At 38.9% G+C, this 20,701-nt stretch overlaps 1 protein-coding gene across 7 annotated transcripts in view; it reads right to left on the bottom strand.

Moving 5' to 3' along the window:
* Window positions 1–20,701, bottom strand: part of SGK3 (serum/glucocorticoid regulated kinase family member 3) — a 148,354-nt gene that overhangs the window by 45,091 nt on the left and 82,562 nt on the right. For 4 of the 7 annotated variants that reach the window (XM_010330727.2, XM_074386718.1, XM_010330728.2 and 1 more), the window contains 3 exons: window positions 18,886–18,969; window positions 11,658–11,730; window positions 2,273–2,348 (listed from right to left, as the gene is read on the bottom strand). In XM_010330727.2, coding sequence (XP_010329029.1) covers window positions 2,273–2,348; window positions 11,658–11,730; window positions 18,886–18,969 — 233 coding nt within the window. Of the gene's footprint in view, window positions 1–2,272; window positions 2,349–11,657; window positions 11,731–18,885; window positions 18,970–20,701 lie in introns of those variants that run through there. The other 3 variants (XM_074386721.1, XM_074386720.1, XM_074386719.1) reach the window with 1 other exon arrangement.

Genomic DNA, 20,701 nt, shown 5'->3' with positions numbered 1-20,701 from the left:
AAAAATACAAAAAATTAGCTGGGCATGGTGGTGCGTGCCTGTAATCCCAGCTCCTCAGGAGGCTGAGGCAGGAGAATTGCCTGAACCCAGGAGGTGGAGGTTGCGGTGAGCCAAGATTGCACCATTGCACTCCAGCCTGGGTAAGAAGAGCGAAACTCCGTCTCAAAAAAAAAAAAAAAAAAGAAAAGAAAAGAAAAAAAAAAATTTAAAAATTAAGTTTAAAAAACTCTTGGCATTTGTGAGGCACTGGAAACATCTTCTATCATGAATGGAATGGTGATTGTTACAGAGTGTACATATATTGAAAAATCGGTTGAATTGTACAGTAAGAACTGTGTATTTCACAATATAATGTTTTGGAAACTGGCAATTTAAAATAATCCAATTGCTTTTAGTTGAATTTTAATGCCAAATATAACATCTTTATAATACTGCACATCAAGATCCAGAATGAATATTTAGTATTTATTATACAGTGTCAGGAGTTCTGAGTAATTCAGAATACTAGAAGTAATAACCAATACCATTTATTACATACTTATTCCATGCCAGCTCCATTAAAGGAAGAGACAAATTCAAACTTTGAATGCATGAATTAGATTTCACACAAGCCAGTAATATGCCAATTCAAAGTAATCTCCAGTGTATATGGCAATATTCAGAGGTTAGAAGGGTGGGTCTAAGGTGAAGATAGCATAGCATGTCCCCAGGAAAAGGCATAATGTTTTATAAAATAATTAAACAAAGAGCCAAATAATAAAAGACTTTTTACTGAGGAACAGACTAGACAAGGGAACTGTTTGAGTGCAAGGATCCTACCAAAATTCATGCCCTTCTGCCATCTGCAAGAAGTGGCAGAAGACACCTGTTCTTACTGCACTATCTAATCTTGGTGCGTCCATGGCTACATGACCTGCCTAACCTTTGCCCTACCTGGGAGCATCAGGTGAAATACTTATCTCTGACCAGAAGACCTTCAGAGGAGATCCAGTGTTAGCATTTTAGTAATTTGGTAAGTTTAATTAGGTAAATTTTAAAAGGAGGCCGGAGGGCCTGTTTAAAATAGTAGAAGGCTTCTGTGAACTATCAAGAGCCATATAAATAGTAATAATCATTTCTAGAACAATTACTCAAAAATACAGTCCCTCAGTGTTGTGGTTCTGAAGACTGTAAAGTGTGTCATGTTTACACCACTGCCCATAGGCAGACTTTATTTTACACAGATAGTGAGCTGCAGAAAAGCTCTCCAAATATCTTAACCTCTTCATTTCCTCTTAGAATACTTTATACATACAAGCACTATACCATAAATTACCAACCATAATAAATGTAATGAATACTCATAAACTGACCTCCGGACTCAAAAATGAAAATACAAACCAAACCAGAGATCTACCAATGTTTTTGTAAGTATTTCTGATATGACCCCTATTCTTCCTAGCTGGGAGCTACTGGCTACAGAAGGAAGGTTTAAACCTGTCAGCATGAGATACCCACAGGGCTGGGAAAGCGCCTTCATCTTAATGGCTAATGGAATGCTGTGTTTGGAGGCCTCATGTGGGTCAACAGAACAATGTCCCAGGTGGAGCAGAAGTGGTGGCATGTGTGCCCAACCCCTGCCAACTCCTTCACCTCATCTTCTTTCCAAAAATCTGCTCAGCTCCAGTCACCATGAAATGTTGTGTCCTGATGGTTCAGACTTTCTGTATCCTGTTATGCCTGGAATGTGTTCGCTATCTTTTTTTCTTGAATGATTACATATCGTCTAAGTTCCAGAAAGCCTTCCTTGACCTCCTCAAGAAGAGATGGCTGCTTCCTTCTCTGTTATCTTCTAGCACTTCTATCTTAAAAATTATCCACCTTCAATGACTTGTTTATTAGTATATGCCTGTCTCTCCCACTACACTGGGAGCCGGTGCCTCTGGAAGGTAGGGACAACACTTAACTTTATATTCCCAATGCAACTAGCAGGTACTTAAATGCTTTTTGAAAGTATAGATAAAATATAATATCAAATAATTAGCAAGATGTTTTAATTTATTATGCAAATTCATTTTAAGTTTAATCTATAAAACTAATGCAAGTACAAAAGGAAAAAAGAAGAGATAAAGAGAAAAGCAGAGAAAAAGTATCAGGAAGAAAATACTCAAGGAAGACTTTACAAACAAATACAGCATAGGAACATTTCATAGAACACAATTTATTTAAGAATTATTCAGTGTTCTTATATTTGGTTTCAGTGTCTCTTTAGAACACAACAAAAATTACTTACTGGTTATAAAGTTCTGGATGCCTAACTAGGTTCTGAATGAATTCATTTAGTCCTGCTCGTCTTTGTTTAATAAAATCTGGAAGAGAGATATAAACAATTAAAATTATTTACATCAGACTATGCAATTATCAAGTTATACAATAGATGAGCACAAGATAAGTAAATTTTAAGGAGGCTATTTTTAAATTCATGCTGCCTATCACACAAGAAATACACCTAGAAATTATGAGAATCATTGTATTTATTGAATATATGTTACATATTACATGTTAATTATACATTAAAATTAAAATGAAGCAATTTATCTCCAAAAAGTAAGTTCTCAAAAACTGCCTACTGTGAACTCTAAACAGACTGACTACAAAACTTGGAGAAGCATATTGCTTTGTCCAACTCCTCAGGTACTACCGACAATGAATAAAAATTAACACTATAACACTGATGACTGAAAATCACACTAATTAAAAAAAATAAGGATTTCTGGAAATCCCTTGTAACTGGGAAATAGTGATAAATTTATTAAGTGAATATCACCAAAACTCTAGTTTAACTTACACTGTTTAAAAAAAAAAAACTTAAAAAAATGCATAGGCACACTTTCTTAACAAGTTATTGTCTAGTATTTTCTTTTTTTTAATTTTTCTTTTCTTTTTTTTTTTTTTTTTGTTTGAGACAGGGTCTTGTTCTGTCACTTAGGCTGGAGTGCAGTGGCGTGATCTAGGCTCACCGCAACCTCTGCTTCCTGGGGTCAAGCAACCCTCCTGCCTCAGCCTGCCAAGTAGTTGGGACCATAAGCACATCCTACCATCCTTGACTAATTTTTGTATTTTTTTGTAGAGACAGGGTCTCACTGTGTTGCCCAGGCTGATCTTGAACTCCTGGGCTCAAATAATTAACCCCCCTCGGCCTCCCAAAGTTCTGGGATTACAGGCATAAGCCATCATGCCCAGCCTGTCCAGTATTTTCAGTGTTTTGTTTGTCGATAATTGAAGCTCATGAAATAGCAGTTTAGAAATAAATATTAAGCACAAACCTTTCTTTTCTTTTAAATACAAACTTTTCTTGGAATTAGAAACCTTTTTCAAATATCTTGTCTCTCCTACTTACTAATCTTGAACCTTTCCAAGACTTCTTGCAAAAAAAAAAAATATATATATATATATATATACACACACACACACACACGCAAGCACATATATATATATATTTTAACCTCATAATGCTATTATAGGATTAAATGAGATAATGCATCTAAGTTTATAGCAGGATGTCTGGCAGATGCTAAGAACATTATTTATAGCTAATAATCATTAGCTACCATTACTTTTGTTGTTATTAGTTGTTGGGAGTCTAAAAGCCATTATCCTAAACTCTTTTTTTTTTTTAAATCGAGATGAAGTCTTACTCTGTCACCCAGGCTGGGGTGCAGTGATGCAATGTGGCTCACTGCACCCTGCACCTCCTGGGTTCAAGTGATTCTCCTGCCTCAGCCTCCCAAGTAGCTGGGATTATAGGAATGCGCCACATGCCCAGCTAACTTTTGTATTTTTAGCAGAGACAGGGTTTCACTATGTTAGCCAGGCTGGTCTTAAACTCCTAACCTTGTGATCTGCCCACCGCGGTTTCCCAAAGACCTGGGATTACAGGTGTGAGCCACTGCACCCAGCCAATTCTTAAGAAATATACTCTAAACATTGAACACATGTGATTTGAGAAACTGTGTCTAATGGCGAATGTCTGGATAAAAACCCATAAAAATATTCTACTAAGTAATGAGTTTGGTTTAGTAAACTGATTTCTACTGAATAAAGGTATAATGTATAGTGTTAGTCACCAAAATGTTGGGTTATTTCCAGTCATGTAGGTTTATTTCCATTTCTTAAATGTAAGGTATGGCTGCATACAAATATAAACAAATATAAAATCGGGTCTGGTTTTTGGAGCCAGATGCATATACTTGGTACTTTTTCGTGTTTGTCTATGAATTCCTTGAAGAATTTCACGTAGATAACTTATTAAACTCTTCCAAGGACATTTATAATGTCACTAGGTAGGCAAAGCACATGTGCAGTTTACATTAAAAACTATAATTAAAAGACAGTTATTTCTCAAGAACTGAACATATTAAGAACTAAAATGAATGACCACATTTGGGATATTAAAAGAAAACCTAATAACTATATGGGAGCACCTTTAAATTGTTCTGCGGATACTTACTGAAGATACATTTTACTTTTGAAGGCTAATATGAAGAATTTCCTTTCTTCAGTGAGCTATAGCCCATGCTGTTCTAAGTATTTCTAGACTTGCCATTTTATTACTGACTATAGTTTTAAAATCCCTATGTAAAGTCCCATAGAAGAAGAGAAAGAAGTTCAGTAGTAGTCAGAATTTAGGGGCAATTCCAAGCTTACTTTTTTAGATCAACATTGAGCTTGCAAATATCTGAAAAAATTCCAGGTAAGACTATAATATGTTTAAGGTAAGTGCCAAGAATTTATATAAGGCCTATATATTAAGAATTACAGTTAGAAATATGTATTTTTAAAAATCTCGATAAATAAGTTACATGAATGTATCTTTTGTAATTCAAAAGAAATGTGAATTAGAAATTTTAAAAAGTCTGGGTGCAGCGGCTCATGTCTGTAATCCCAGTTTTGGGAGGCCCAGGTGAGAGAATCACCTGAGGCCAGGCGTTCAAGACCAGCCAGGACAACATAGTGAGACCCTGTCTCCACAAAAAAATTTTAAAAATTAGCTAGCTGTATGACATTTTGGGCTGGATGATTAAAAAAAAAAATTAGCTAGTGTGGTGATGTACACCTGTAGTCCTAGTTACTTGGCAGGCTGAGGAGGATTGTCTGAGCTGGAAGGCAGAGGTTGCAGTCAGCTGAGATTTCACCACTGCACTCCAGCAGGGACAAGAAAGTAAGATGCTGACTCAAAAAACATATATATATATACACACACACACACACACACACACACACACACACACACATATATATATATATTTAAAGTTAAAAGTATGATTTCCTCTGAGTGCATCCTATTAAAAATTCTTTAAATTCATAATGAAATGTTAACAAGAAGTTATTGGCAGAGATCACTCTTAAAATCAGCCTTCAAGTATGTAAGATGTATCTCATAGAGGTGGGCAACCATTAGAATAAAGTTAAAAAAAAAAAAAGACCTAGGCTTAAGCTGCAGCATAAGAACTCAAAAAGATAAGCAAAACCCCCACACAATGGCTGCCAACCATGAGTTAAGTTAAAAAGGAAATTTCAGGATGTTTTTCTTAGGTATTATTTTATTTTTTGTTGCTGCTGAGATGGAGTTTCACTCTTGTTGCCCAGGCTAGAGTGCAGTGGCACAATCTCAGCTCACCGCATCTCAGCTCACCGCAACCTCCGCCTCCCAGGTTCAAGTGATTCTCCTGCCTCAGCCTCCCAAGTAGCTGGGATTACAGGCATGCACCATCACGCCCAGCTAATTTTTGTAATTTTAGTAGAGACAGGGTTTCACTATGTTGGCCAGGCTGGCCTGGAACTCCTGACCTCAGGTGATCCACCCACCTCAGCCACCCAAAGTGCTGGGATTACAGGCATGAGCCACCGTGCCTGGCTGACTTTATTTTTAACTTTTTATTATAGAAAACTGAAATACACAAAAGATGAGAACCTTATTACCCTACTTTAAAATTTATAAACATTCTGCTATTTCTGCTTCATTTATCCATTTATCCGCATTCCTCACCTTTCCCCCACTCCGAGCCGCCACGACCCCTCCCCCGAGCATTTTAAAGCAATTCTCAGGGTTTTGTTTTTGTTTTTTTTTGGTGTGGGGAAATAAATCAGTGCGTATCTTTAAATGGTAATATCTTAAAAAATAGTAAAGTCATGAAATCACTATCTCATAATGTCTATAAATCCTTTTATTTTCCTCCAACCAACAGGTAGAACTTAATTCTACTCCTATGTTGAATGGGGGTTGGACTTAATGACTACCTTCTAATGAGCAGAATATGGTGGATGTGATGGTATGTGACTTCCAAGACTAAGTGGTAAAAGGCACCGAGGCTTCCTCCTTGCTAGCTCTCTTGGAACACTTGTTCTGGGGAAGCCAGCTGCCATGTTGTATGAACACTCAAGGTTCCTTAAGAAGAGGCCCACTCACAAGGAACTGAGGCTTTATACCAAAAACCACAAGAGTGAGCCATCTTAGAAGTGGACCCTGCTGCCCCAGTAAAGTCTTTCAAATCACTGATAGTCTTTGCCTATTCATCAGAAGTTGTACAAGGATTTTCCAATTCTATTATTCTGGAATTCTTCTATTTATGAATTGTGATTCCTCTATGAAGTATTTTCCAACGTTAGCTCTTTGGTACAAAGAAATTGCATTTCATACAACGAAGGCAAGATAAACCTTTGAGTCTTTCATTTATTGACTTGGGGAATAAATTTACTCTAGTAACCTCTACAGTATTTCATGAGGTTCCCCCCATCACCAAAGAGTCAGAGTAAATTGAAAAGTGTTTATAACTGATGTGCTGTAACCTGCTGTTACTTTCTCCATGCTCTGTCTAATCTTTGCTCAATGAAAGCCCCAACAACTGGGCTTTTGTTGTGTTTTGTGTTCTTTTGGTAAAACTGCAGTCATCCTAAATAGCTTCCTCACTTTCAGGCAAGCTGTCCTGAGATTATTTTGCACATTTCCTGCCCTAGATCTGCGATCACCATTTCTCCATGGAACTCTGGTTCCTTTGAGAGAAAAATGATATTTAGAGATTGCAATCTAAATGTTAGGGGTGTTGGTTACTACTTGTTATTGCTTTTAGGTATTTCCAGAAGAGTGACAGAAAATATTTTTACAAAGGTAAAAAAAAAAATAATAGGCCAGGTGCTGTGGCTCACGCCTGTAATCCCAACACTTTGGGAGGCCAAGGCAGGTGGATCACCTGAGGTTGGGAGTTCAAGACTGGCCTGGCAAACATGGTGAAATCCCGTCTCTACTAAAAATACAAAAATTAGCTGGGTATGATGGCATGTGCCTGTAATTCCAGCTATTCAGGAGGCTGAGGGAGGAGAATCACTTGAACCCGGGAGGCAGAGGTTGCAGTGAGCCGGAATTGCGCCATTGCACTCTAGCCTGGGCAACAAAAGCAAAACTCCACCTCAAAATAAATAAATAAATAAATAAATAAATAAGTTGTGATTTCATATTATATTTCCAAATTAAGTCAAAAATTAGAGTATTTTTACTTGAAATCTTGATTTTATATGTACCACTTTCCTCTGCTGCTTAAAATCTTGGTTCCCATCATAGTAACATAATTACAGAATAACAACTCCATATAACTAACAATAACATTACGGGATGTAGCGTAAAATTTGTCCATGGGTTTTTGTTTTCATCCTTAGCAATATATCCCATGAAGAATATACAGTCAAAAATCCCATGTTTTAAAGTTAAATTAAGTTAGGTTTTTTTCCCTTTGGTTTACTTTCAGTTGAGGCTGCTTTGTTATTGTATTTTTATTTTTGTTTTTAATGTGTTTAAAATGTGTGCATGGTTCCAAAGTCAAAGATATAAACAAAATTTATTCAAAGTCATCTAACTTCTACCCCTTCTGTCTTTCCTGATCTCTCTCTCATCCTTAAAGTCACTAGTTTTATTAGTTTGTGATTTATTCTTCCATTATTTCCTTTTGAAACCCCATACCTTTTTCCACACAAAAATACACACCATACAAACTCATTTGCTACACCGTGATTTTTTTTCCATTTAATGGCATGTTCTGGAGAACACACCATAGCAAAATACATAAAGAGCTTTTTTGTTCCTTTTTACAGGTACATTTTATCTAGCTCCACTGGAAAAATATTTCCATTGTTTCTAGATTTTCTATTAAAAATTTGTCACAATACACAGTGTTGTGTGTAAATCATGTCACATGCAGTTTATTTTGGGGACAGATTACTAGAAATGTGATTTCTTGGCCAAAGTGGAAAATGCATTCATAGTTTTCCTAAATATTACCAAATTCCCCTCAACATGGATTGTACCACTTTTTATTCCATTAGAAAAACATAGGAATGCCTGTATCCCCAAAGTATAACCAAATGAGCATCTTATCAATCTGTTTTTCTGAATTTGACTTGGATTTGATTTTCCCAATGCAGGACTTTCCAAGATCTCTGTGACATACCATCCTTTTCATTGTTGCCAAGTCATATATAATATACGCAGGACAGACAGTTGTTCAAAAAAAAAAAATCAGTTTTTAGTGTCAATTAATTCACCAAAACAAAGTACCAAAAAGCATTCAGCCTGGTATCTTGCCTTTAACAACAAAGCAGCAATGTTGCCAGTCTTACTTCTCTGCCTTCTTCCCTTGATGAAATGATTGTTTTAAGGATTCAATTAAGGAATCTACAGAACTTCAACTTAAGTTCAAGTCTCATATTATCTATCAGTAGTAGTTTGATTCTTAATATTTTTCTGCCATTTCTAATTAGTTAATTCTCTCAGTCACCCAGGCCTGACCCTCCAATTATCACTCATTCTCTTCTCTGTATGTCCTGTTACCTAAGCAAACATCAAGATGTATTCCAGATTTTTCATTAAAGGAGTTCTTGTGCGTTGCTCTTTTTTTTTTTTTCCCCCAAGACAGAGTTTTGTTCTTGTTGCCCAGGCTGGGGTGCAATGGCACAATCTCAGCTCACTGCAACCTCCGCCTCCCAGGTTCAAGCGAGTCTCCTGCCTCAGCCTCCTGAGTAGCTGGGATTACAAGTATGTACCACCATACTCAGCTAATTTGTATTTTTAGTAGAGGTGGGGTTAGGCTGGTATGAAACTCCTGACCTCAGGTGATCCACCTGCCTCGGCCTCCCAAAGTGCTGGGATTACACGAAGGGGTCACCATGGCCCACTTTTTTTTTTTTTCTTCTGGTGCCCAGGCTGGAGTGCAGCAGTGCAATCTTGGCTTACTGCAACCTCCACCTCCTGGTTCAAGCGATTCTCCTGCCCCAGCCTCCCGAGTAGCTGGGACTACAGATGCACACCACCATGCCCAGCTAATTTTTCTATTTTTAGTAGAGATGGGGTTTTGCCATTTTGGCCAGGCTGGTCTCAAACTCCTGGCTTCAACTGATCTGCCCACCTAGGCCTCCCAAAGTGATGGGATTACAGGCATTAGCCATCATACCTGGCCTCCATAAGATTTCAATTGGGAAAAAAGTGTTCTGCTGCTGAAAACAAAGCAAGAGTATAAAAGCCACAGGTCTGCAGAATACAACCTAGCTTTGTTGTGCCAACTCAGTTTTCTCTTGCTTCTCTTTAGTAATAGGTTCACATATTTAGTAATACTTTAAAACTTACTATTTGCCTAGTAGTTTTAAAGTATTACTTTAAAACTACAGTGCCAGTATACTGCCACTATAAACCAATAAAAAAAAGACATACGTCTCCACCTTCAGAAAATGTACAGCCTACTATAAGACAGATTAGCAATTACAATGAAACGTGCTATATACTCCCAAGAGAAAAAAAGATCTGTATATAACCACGGAAATAAGAACATTCTTCAATCCTGAGGTTCATAAAGTGTAAAGAATAGGCAGGGCATGGTGGCTCACGGCTGTAATACAAGCACTTTGGAGGCCAAGGCGGGCGGATCACCAGAGGTCAGAAGTTCAAGACCAGCCTGACCAACATGGTGAAACCCCATCTTCATTAAAAAAAAAAAAGGCCGGGCGCGGTGGCTTAAGCCTGTAATCCCAGCACTTTGGGAGGCTGAGGCGGGTAGATCACAAGGTCAAGAGATCAAGACCATCCTGGTCAACAAGGTGAAACCCCGTCTCTACTAAAAATACAAAAAGTTAGCTGGGCATGGTGGTGCGTGCCTGTAATCCCAGCTACTCAGGAGGCTGAGACAGGAGAATTGCCTGAACCCAGGAGGTGGATGTTGCGGTGAGCCGAGATGGCGCCATTGCACTCCAGCCTGGGTAACAAGAGCGAAACTCCGTCTCAAAAAAAAAAAAAAAAAAAAAAGTATAAAGAATAATAAGCCTCCATTTGAGAGGGCTATAGGCAAAGCAGCCTCTGGAGGAAAAATGTTTTAATTAAAGCAAGAATGTGGAAGAAATACAAAAAAGATGCAGGATAAAGAGCAGTCTGCTAATGGTGGGCAAGATTCCACAGGACACAGTAACATGCTCTGGGAGGGAAATGAACGGTATAAGGTTAGGATGCAGAGAGAAAGCACAGTCAAGATAAGGGAACTTAGAGCTTTCATCCTGAGTAGTGACCAAGAACACAGACATGTAAGGTATTATCAATTTAACCAGTTACAAGGTTACAAGCAAATTAGTTGGGGAAAGAGGGTAATCCATTCAGGATTCATCTGTGGCAGATATAGGTGACTCTTCTGATAGAATTCCTGGTGGATAAGAAGACTTCTGTTTCCCTATAAGTAGCCATCTGTGACCTGGATTAATTTCTTAGGTTCTAGGGAAAGACTCCATGCTTGCAGCTTCAGTCATATAGGTGCTAGAAACTGAGACACTATGCGTCAGTAGGCTCCCAAAGGGTGAGCAATAGGATATCTTTTTGGTACCCATTCAGAGTCCTGCAAGTTGCTATGTACACAGTATACATTTAATGTTTCTGAATATAAAAGTGAATATTCTTCATGACACTGATTTAAAGTTAGAGAAGTTTCCCAAATTAACCTGAAGGATCAATTTTTAAAAAATTTTAATAGCATCTCACTCTGTCACCCAGCCTGGAGTACAGTGGCATGATGACAGCTCACTGCAACCTTGAACTACTGACCTCAAGCAATCCTCATGCCTCAACCTCCTGAGTAGCTGGGACTATAGGTGCACGTCACCATGTTCAGCTAATTTTTAATTTTTTTGTAGAGATGAGGTCTTGTTATGTTGCCCAGGCTGGCCTCAAATGATCCTTCTGCCTCAGCCTCCAAAAGTGTTTCAATTATAGGTGAGAGCCACTGCGACCAGTCCATAACAAATAAACTTATCTGAAATCAGACTACTTGAATTTAACTTCCGAATCTGCCCTTTACTATCTGTATACGATCCTGGACAAATTAATGAACCTAACTGTGCCTTAGTTTCCTTATCTGTAAAATAGTAGTAGCAATAATACCCATCTCACAAAATTGGGAGGATCAAACGAATTTAAACACATGAAGTACTCAAAACAATGCCTAGTAGACAGTAATCACCTTCCTGAGGCATTATTTTCATAGAGCATGAGATCTTTTAAAGTCCTGCATACTATACAGTACAACGAATACATTAATTTACTTCTTCAAACTTCAATGATCACTTCATAGCTGGCCTATGAAGTTGTTGCTTACCTGGATCAAAATTATCACCAAATATTCTCTTGGCAGGAATCTTCAGGGCCATAGCAGGAAACTGTTTTTTTAACTAAAATTTTTAAAAATAACATTACATGAACTAATTTTATAAGTCTTTTAGTTATGCATGCATCAAAACCAAATACAATCCAATTTTAAAGAAAATCCATTAGAAGACAAACTTTTGAATATATGATCATCCAAAGTACAATATAAATTATACCAATAAAATGCCACAAACTAATTATCTTTTTTTGTCCCAATAAAATACCCAGTATCTGTGTGACCTGACCTAGGATAAACTACTTAATATCTGTGTCTCATTTTCTTGCCTGTAAAATGAGGACAATTTTAACAATTACCTTACAGATTTGCTGTGAGGTTTTTTTTTTTTTTTTTTTTGAGACAGAGTCTCACTCTGTAGCCCAGGCTGGAGTGCAGTGGCATAATCTCAGCTCACTGAAACCTCTGCCTCTCAGGTCCTGGGTCCCCGTTCAAGCAATTCTCCTGCCTCAGCCTCTGGAGTAGTTGAGATTACAGGCATGCACCACCATGCCCAGCTAATTTTTGTACTTTTAGTAGTGACAGGGTTTCACCATGTTGGCCAGGCTAGTCTTGAACTCCTGACCTCATGATCCACCCACTTCAACCTTCCAAAGTGCTGGGATTACAGGCATGAGCCACTGTGCCTGGCCTTGCTGTGAGTTTTAAAGGAGATCACGTATAGTAAGTCCTTAGGTTAGAACCTGGTGTTACAGTTCTGAATACATATTACCCATTTATTATCTTAGGAGAAGATATGTTCCTAGTGTTTTCTCTATATGAAAAGGTTGACAATAGATTTCTAAGAAAGCAGATGAATTTTGCTTTCAATACCCTCTTTCTGCTCTAACCTTCCCCTTATTAATATTCTAATACGGGTGTCCCTAAACTATGGCCCGAGGGCCGCATGCGGCCCCCTGAGGCCATTTATCCGCCCGCCCCCCCCCACCGCACTTCAGGAAGGGGCACCTCTTTCATTGGTGGTCAGTGAGAGGAGCACAGTATGTGGCGGCCCTCCAATGGTCTGAGGGACAGTGAACTGGCCCCTGTGTAAAAAGTTTGGGGACACCTGTTCTAATAAGTGAGACCTCATCTCTACAAAAGTAAAATAAAACAAAATAAAATAAAAATAGCAAGGCATGGTGGCATATGCCTATTGTCCCAGCTACTCCTAAGGCTGAGATGGGAGGATTGCTTGAGTCTGGAAGGCTGAGGCTGCAGTGAGCCATGATTATGCCACCGCACTCCAGCCTAGGCCACAGAGTGAGACTGTGTCTGAAAAAATAAAAAGTATTCTAATACATTTGTTTATCACAGGTGTCCCCAAACTTTTTACACAGGGGGCCAGTTCACTGTCCCTCAGACCATTGGAGGGCCACCACATACTGTGCTCCTCTCACTGACCACCAATGAAAGAGTGCCCCTTCCTGAAGTGCGGCAGGGGGCCGGATAAATGGCCTCAGGGGGCCGCATATGGGCCGTAGTATGGGGACGCCTTGTTTATCAGATATGCTTGTCTTCAGAGAAGGAAAAGGTGACCCTGAAGAAATTAAATTTGGGACTGTCAAGTCATAAAAATGGGTTATACTTTCATTATAAGTTTGATGTCACACACACACACACACACACACACACACACACGCACACACACACGTAACAACTGTATCTCAGCTGGGCATGGTGGCTCACTGAGGCCTGTAATCCCAGCACTTTGGGAGGCTGTGGGAGGTCTCCTTGAGCTCAGGAGTTCCAGACCAGCCTGGGCAACATAGCGAGAACCTGTCTCTACCAAATATATATATATATTATATATATATAATATATATATTATATATATAAAACAGCTGAGTGTAGTCCAGCTATATAATTTGCAGGAGGCTGAGGTGGGAGGATTGCTTGAGCCAGGGAGGTCCAGTGTACCATGATCATGCCACTGAAATGCAGCCTGGGCGACAGAGCCACAACCTGTCTGACCAAAAACAAATAAACAAACACCCAAAAACTATACATCTAACTACCAACTGACAAGAAATACAAAGAACAGAGAAATGTACTAACCACTTTATGGCATGGGGCATACTGTCAGTAAAATGGAGACTGAAAGATATGTAAACAAATGACCCTGTTTTACACACACACACACACACACACACACACACACACAAATACGTAAAGGAAACAAGAGAGGCAGGCAAAGGGGCAACCTAGTGATTAAATGACACTTAACAGACTTATCAACCAGTCACATAAACCCTAACTGGATATCTGACATTAAGGAATTACTCTCAATTTGTTTTTAGATGTGGTAATGGTACTGTATATATGTTTTGTTTTTAAGAATCTTTATCTTTTAGAGATGCATACTAAAATATTTATAGATGAAAATATATGATGTCTGAAATTTGTATCAAAATTATGGTGGGCTGGCTAGGGATAGAGATGAACCAGGAACACCCACATATCAGTAATTATTGAAGCTGGATGGTATCATAATATTACTTTCTGAATTGGTGCTAGTATGTCTACTTCTGTATGTTTTTTACTCCTTTTCCCTTTTCCTTTCCCCTTCCCCTTCCCTCCCCTCTTCCTTTCCCTCTCTTCCTTCCCCACTCTCTCTTTCTTCCTTAAGATAGTGTCTTTTGGCCGGGCGCGGTGGCTCAAGCCTGTAATCCCAGCACTTTGGGAGGCCGAGGAGGGTGGATCACAAGGTCGAGAGATCGAGACCATCCTGGTCAACATGTTGAAACCCCGTCTCTACTAAAAATACAAAACATTAGCTGGGCATGGTGGCTCGTGCCTGTAATCCCAGCTACTGAGGAGGCTGAGGCAGGAGAATCGCCTGAACCCAGGAGGCGGAGGTTGCGGTGAGCCGAGATCGCACCATTGCACTCCAGCCTGGGTAACAAGAGCGAAACTCCATCTCAAAAAAAAAAAAAAGACAGTGTCTTTTTCTCTCTCTTTTTCCCCTTAAGATAGTGTCTTGCTCCATCACCTAGGCTAGAATAAAGCACTGACCTCCTAGACTCAAGTGATCCTCCCCTCAGCCTAATGAGTAATGGGGACCACAGGCACATGCCACCACACCTAGCAAGTTGTTTTATTTTTTGTAGAGACAGTCTCGTTATGTTGCCCAGGCTGGTCTTGAACTCCTGAGCTCAAGCAATCCTCCTGCCTGAGCCTTGCAAAGTGCTGGAATTATAGGTGTGAGCCACTGTACCTCATCTGTGTTTGATAATTTCTACAATAAAAAGTTTAAAATACAAACTACAGTCATAAAGAATACATTGAAATGTAGAATTAAAATGCCTACAGTTTTCTTTTATTCTAAAAGCAGTACAGGAAAATAATGTACATTTTTGAACTTAGGGAAATCCAGGCCAGGTTTATCGTGATTTCTGTAGTTTCAAATAATTCAACGATAACTGTTTTTCTATTTTTTTCTTTGCCCCTCACCACAGGAGGCATAATTAGAAGGAGTTATTTAAAAAGAGAGAGATATAGAAAGTGATGAAATAAGAACAAAAAAAAAAACGGGAAAAAATGAGGGAGATGAATGATAAAAACTGAACTACACATTAAGTAAATTCTTCTGTAAAAAGTTGAAAGATGGGATGTTTCACGGAAAAGAGAATGCAAGTGATCATGGATGGAGGTACACCAAACAAGCTTTCCTATTTTATTTTTATGCTTACAGATACTCAAATATTAACACTCATTTTAATTAATCACCAGCTATTTAAATCATGAAGACAAACTATTGGTGTGGATCTCCACAATGCTGAGTTTTTTGGTGACATTTTCTATACCCCTTCCTCTTATGAAGAGTTTCACAAAAGACATCATGTTTAGAAGGTAAATGTAGCCTATGAAATATTTTAAGCAAAGACAGAAAGAAGCCTCAAATGTGTGTGTGTGTGTGTGTATGTGTGTGTGTGTGATGGGGGGGAGGGGGAAAGAGAGGGAAAGAGAGAGAAAGAGAGAGAGAGAGAGAGAGAGAGACAGAGACAGAGAGACAGAGAGACAGAGAGACTACAGTCATGTTATTTTTACCCAAGCTTAACCCAGGCATCTCGATGGGTACAGTCGTATATATACACTCCTCAAAGATGTGCTGAACATGTAATAATGGGTATTTAAGAGTTCCAAAAAGAGTTAACACTTCAGTCCTCACTCAGCCTCCAATATAAGCCATTTTTTAAAAATCACTAAAAACTTATGGAAGATATTCCCATGTACTCTTACTGGCTATTGTTTCAAGCGTGTAACTTTAATTACAGGAAAAAAAAAATCTATCTCAATATCCTTTGATGAAGCAAATATCTAGAACTATACAGGTTGAGTATCACAAATCCAGAAATCTGAAATGCTCTAAAACCAGTAACTTTTTGAGTGCTCAAAGGAAATGCTCACTGGAGCATTTCAGATTTCAGATTTTCAGATTTGGGATGCTTATAACTCAAATATTCCAAAATTTAAAAAAAAAATGAAATCCAAATCACTTCTGGTTCCAAGTATTTCAGATAAGGGATACTCAACCTGTATTTAGTAAGTACAGTTGTATATGCATTAAAGAAAAGCTAAACAACAGAAGAAAACAGTAAAATGTTAACAGTAATTTCTCAATAGCAACGTTACAGATGTTTTGTTCTTGTTTTTGTTTTGAGAGTGTCTCAAGAGCGCAGTGGCATGGTCATGGCACATTGCAGGCTCAAGTGATCTGCCTACCATGGCCTCCAAAGTAGCCAGGACTATAGGCATGTGCCACTATACCCAGCTAATTTTTTATTGTTACTTTTTTGTAGAGATGGAGTCTCCCTAAAAATTTTACATAGGAAAAAATATTTTTAAATTGCAATATTATCTTTAGAAGTTCAACTTCAAGTAGCAAGTAATTTGAATATTAGGAACAAATATATACACAGTGAAATGCTGAATAAAGATGAATCAGGAGTCTAATTTTCACAACTAAACAAAACACAGGAAGTTGTACAGCTAGACATTGTTTGATTAATTCTGACCCATTTAGGAAGCAATTTGTCTCTTAATTGACATAACTTTCCACATATTCAAAAAAATCTTACAAATGATAATCCATAAGCATATATATATTTACTCCTATGTTTAAAATCAAGAGACAGGGTTAAGAAATGAAAATAATTACTTTCATAAATATATAACAGAGTTTTTTCCAGAGGATGCCTAGTAATCTATCATTCATTCAACAATGACACTGAGTCAGGCATGGTGGCTCATACCTGTAATCCCAGCACTTTGGGAGGCTGAGGTGGGCTGATCGTGAGCTGCTCAGGAGTTCGAGACCAGCCTGGCTAATATGGTGAAGCCCCATCTCTACTAAAAATATAAAAATTAGCTGGGCATGGTGGAGTGCACCTGTAGTCCCAGCTACTTGGGAGATTGAGGTAAAAGAATCACTTGAACCCAGGAGATGGAGGTTGCAGTGAGCTGAGATTGCACCACTGCATTCCAGCCTAGGCAACTCCATCTCAAAAAAAAAAAAAAAAAAAAAAAAAGACACTAGGAGATTCCTATTATTGCATGAGAGCAGAGGAATTTCAATTTGGGATTTGAGGCCAAGGACAGTGGCTCATGTCTGTAATCTCAGCACATTAGGAGGCTGAGGTGGGCAAATCACATGAAGCCAGGAGTTTGAGACCAGCCTGGCCAATCTGGCGAAACCCTGTCTCTACCAAAACTACAAAAATACTAGCCAAGCATTGGCAACTCATGTCTGTAATCCGAGCTACTTGGGAGGCTGAGGCAGGAGAACTGCTTGAACCTGGGAGGCAGAAGCTACAGTGAGCCAAGATCATGCCACTGCACTCCAACCTAGTTGACAGAGTGAGACCCTGTCTCAAAAAAAAAAACAAAACTGGGGACTTAAAAAAGCTTTAAGTCCAGGACTGTCTTAATGACCTGGAGTTCCATAACAGCTATTTATAATTCAAGAAGCATGCTTTGGCTTCTATGTATGATTTCAAGACAACACTATCCACAAACACTGCTACCTGTGGAAGATATGGTCTAATGTATGACAGTGACTGTGGTGGTGGTCTTGCTGCCTACTTTTATCTTTTTAGATGGGATCTTGCTGTGTTGTCCAGACTGAAGTGCAGTGGTGCAATCATTGCTCACTGCACCCTCTGAACTTCTGGGCTCAAGTGCTCCTTCCGCCTCAGCCTCCCAAAGTGCTGGAATTACAGATGTGAACCATCGTGCCTGGCTTCTCGCTGCCTACTTAGGAAGTATGTACTGCAAACACTGGATTATGAATACTATTTAATATCTGAGTTAAGAAAATATAAAAACAGGTTTTAGTAATCTAAATAGCTAATGGTCTGTTAGATCTTACCACCCAGGTAACTGTCAGAACTTCTGAAATTCAACACTCATTCCAGTTGTGTTGGCTACTAAAAATCTAGAACCTAAGACTTACCTCTAAGAATGGAAACAAACTATGGAAGGGAGATAGGTTCATGATTGACTTTCAAACATAAAGCTTACAGTCGGGCAATTAAACCAGAAATACCATGAGGATTAACGATTATCAGAGAATTAAGTAGAAAGATCTGATTTCTAATTTTCTATGACATTAAAAGGTATTTTATCTAGTTCTCATATTTTCTTTTCCTTTTTTTTTTTGGGGGGGGGGGGATACAGAGTTTCGCTCTTGTTACCCAGGCTGGAGTGCAATGGCACGATCTCGGTTCACTGCAACCTCCGCCTCCTGGGTTCAGGCAATTCTCCTGTCTCAGCCTCCTGAGTAGCTGGGATTACAGGCACGCACCACCATGCCTAGCTAATTTTTTGTATTTTTAGTAGAGACGGGGTTTCACCATATTGACCAGGATGGTCTCGATCTCTTGACCTCATGATCCACCCGCCTCGGCCTCCCAAAGTGCTGGGATTACAGGCTTGAGCCACCGCACCCGGCTAGTTCTCATATTTTTGATGGTTTATCTGGAATTGTTCAGCAGTCCTCTCTCCACCCTTTCTTTGTAAGCATTCCAAAGTTAGGGTGTTTTTGAAGAATCTCTTACCCTCCTTGTCTGTATAACATATTAATATATGAGTATCAAATTAATCATTCAAATATATTTCTTTTATTTTGGGATTTTCCTCAGGTGCTTTCTTTTAATTAGAAATCTTGTAGACTATTACTCACAGTGTTGTAAAGTTTATCAAACTCTGCATATCTCCTGAAGACAAACCATTCACTCCTTCCCACTGAAACCAGAACTTTATAAACCTGTGGAAATAAAATTATAACATAATGTAACAAAATTTAATTGCAAAAAACCCATTAGCTACTTAAATACATGAAACCTGTTTTCATATTCTCTTTTTTTTTAAGACAGAGTCTGGCTCTTTTGCCAAGGCTGGTGTTTTCATATTCTGAAACTGATATTAACATTAACATTTTTATATGATTCTCCAAGATACATAAACATACCAATTAAAGCACTTACTGAATCTTGTCAAATGGTATTCTTGGCTGAGCTCAGTGGCTCATGCCTGTAATCCCAGCACTTTGTGAGGCTGAGGTTGGAGGATCACTTGAACACAGAAGTTCAAGACCAGCCTAGGCAACATAGAGAGACCCCATCTCTACAAAAAAGTTAAAAATTAGTTCGGCATGGCATACGTGCCTATAGTCCCAGCTACTCAGGAGGCTGAGGTGGGAGGATTGCTTGAGCCTGGGTAAGTCGAGGCTGTGGTGAGCTGAGATTGCACCACTGCATTCCAGCCTGAGTGTCAAAGCAAGATCATGTCTTGGGAAAAAAAAAAAAAAGTGGTTTCTTGTGATGGGAAGGATATGAGGTCAGGGAAAAAAAATAGGTGATATTTTATTTTTCAAATGTTATGATATATTCTATAATTTTTAGAGAATAACACAGTCAACACCCATGTGCTCATCATTTGGATCTACTGAATTCTAACATTTTGTCATTCTTGCTTCAGATATTTTTCTCCCAAGAATAAAATACTATACATTCAATTGTTGCCACTTTCCTCTCTCTTCTTCCCTAGCAGTAATTACTATCTTGGATTACAAAGTATTTTCAAAAAATGGTACTTGTTACATAAAAAAACCTTCAATTTTTAGTTCTCTTCCCTCTAGGTCATCTTTCACATAGTATTTTTTAAACTATTAATAAGAATTTATCCTCAGACTTTCTAATATTATCTTCCATATTCAGTATTTTCAAATTTACATAATCTCATATAATCGTAATCAACAACCCTAGGAAGTGAGCTGAAGAAATATTACAACCCACCCCCCACCCCCAAACATGAGATACCCTACATGAACTGCAGGATGGTAATCTGGCCCTTTGGTCTTAACTGAGAAGGAATCTAGTTGTCTTAGAGGAAGCCATTACGTGTTAAGATGTTAGAATTAATTTGATACGTCCAACATGGACAGCACGCAGAAGTTGAGGGCAAAAAAGCTAGCCAAGGTGCCAGCAACACTGAGTAAGACTGGACAGGCCAGGCGCGGTGGCTCACGCCTGTAATCCCAGCACTTTGGGAGGCCGAGCCGGGTGGATCACAAGGTCAGGAGATCATGACTATCCTGGCCAACATGGTGAAACCCCCGTCTCTACTAAAAATACAAAAACTAGCTGGGTATGGTGGTGTGTGCCTGTAATCCCAGCACTTTGGGAGGCTGAGCCGGGTGGATCACAAGGTCAGGAGATCATGACTATCCTGGCCATGGTGAAACCCCCGTCTCTACTAAAAATACAAAAATTAGCTGGGTATGGTGGTGTGTGCCTGTAATCCCAGCTACTCAGGAGGCTGAGGCAGAAGAACTGCTTGAACCAGGGAGTGAGAGGTTGCAGTGGGCCGAGATCGTGCCACTGCTCTCCAGCCTGGCAACAGAGCAAGATTCCTGTCTCAAAAAAAAAGAATAGACAAGAGATTTACCTCATACGGCACTCAGGATAAGACAGGCCTTGAAGCAGAACTGCTATAAG

This window comes from Saimiri boliviensis, chromosome 15 (assembly GCF_048565385.1).
Source record: "Saimiri boliviensis isolate mSaiBol1 chromosome 15, mSaiBol1.pri, whole genome shotgun sequence".
NCBI classification, from domain to species: Eukaryota; Metazoa; Chordata; class Mammalia; order Primates; family Cebidae; genus Saimiri; species Saimiri boliviensis.
This window is presented reverse-complemented; position numbering and strand designations above follow the sequence as displayed.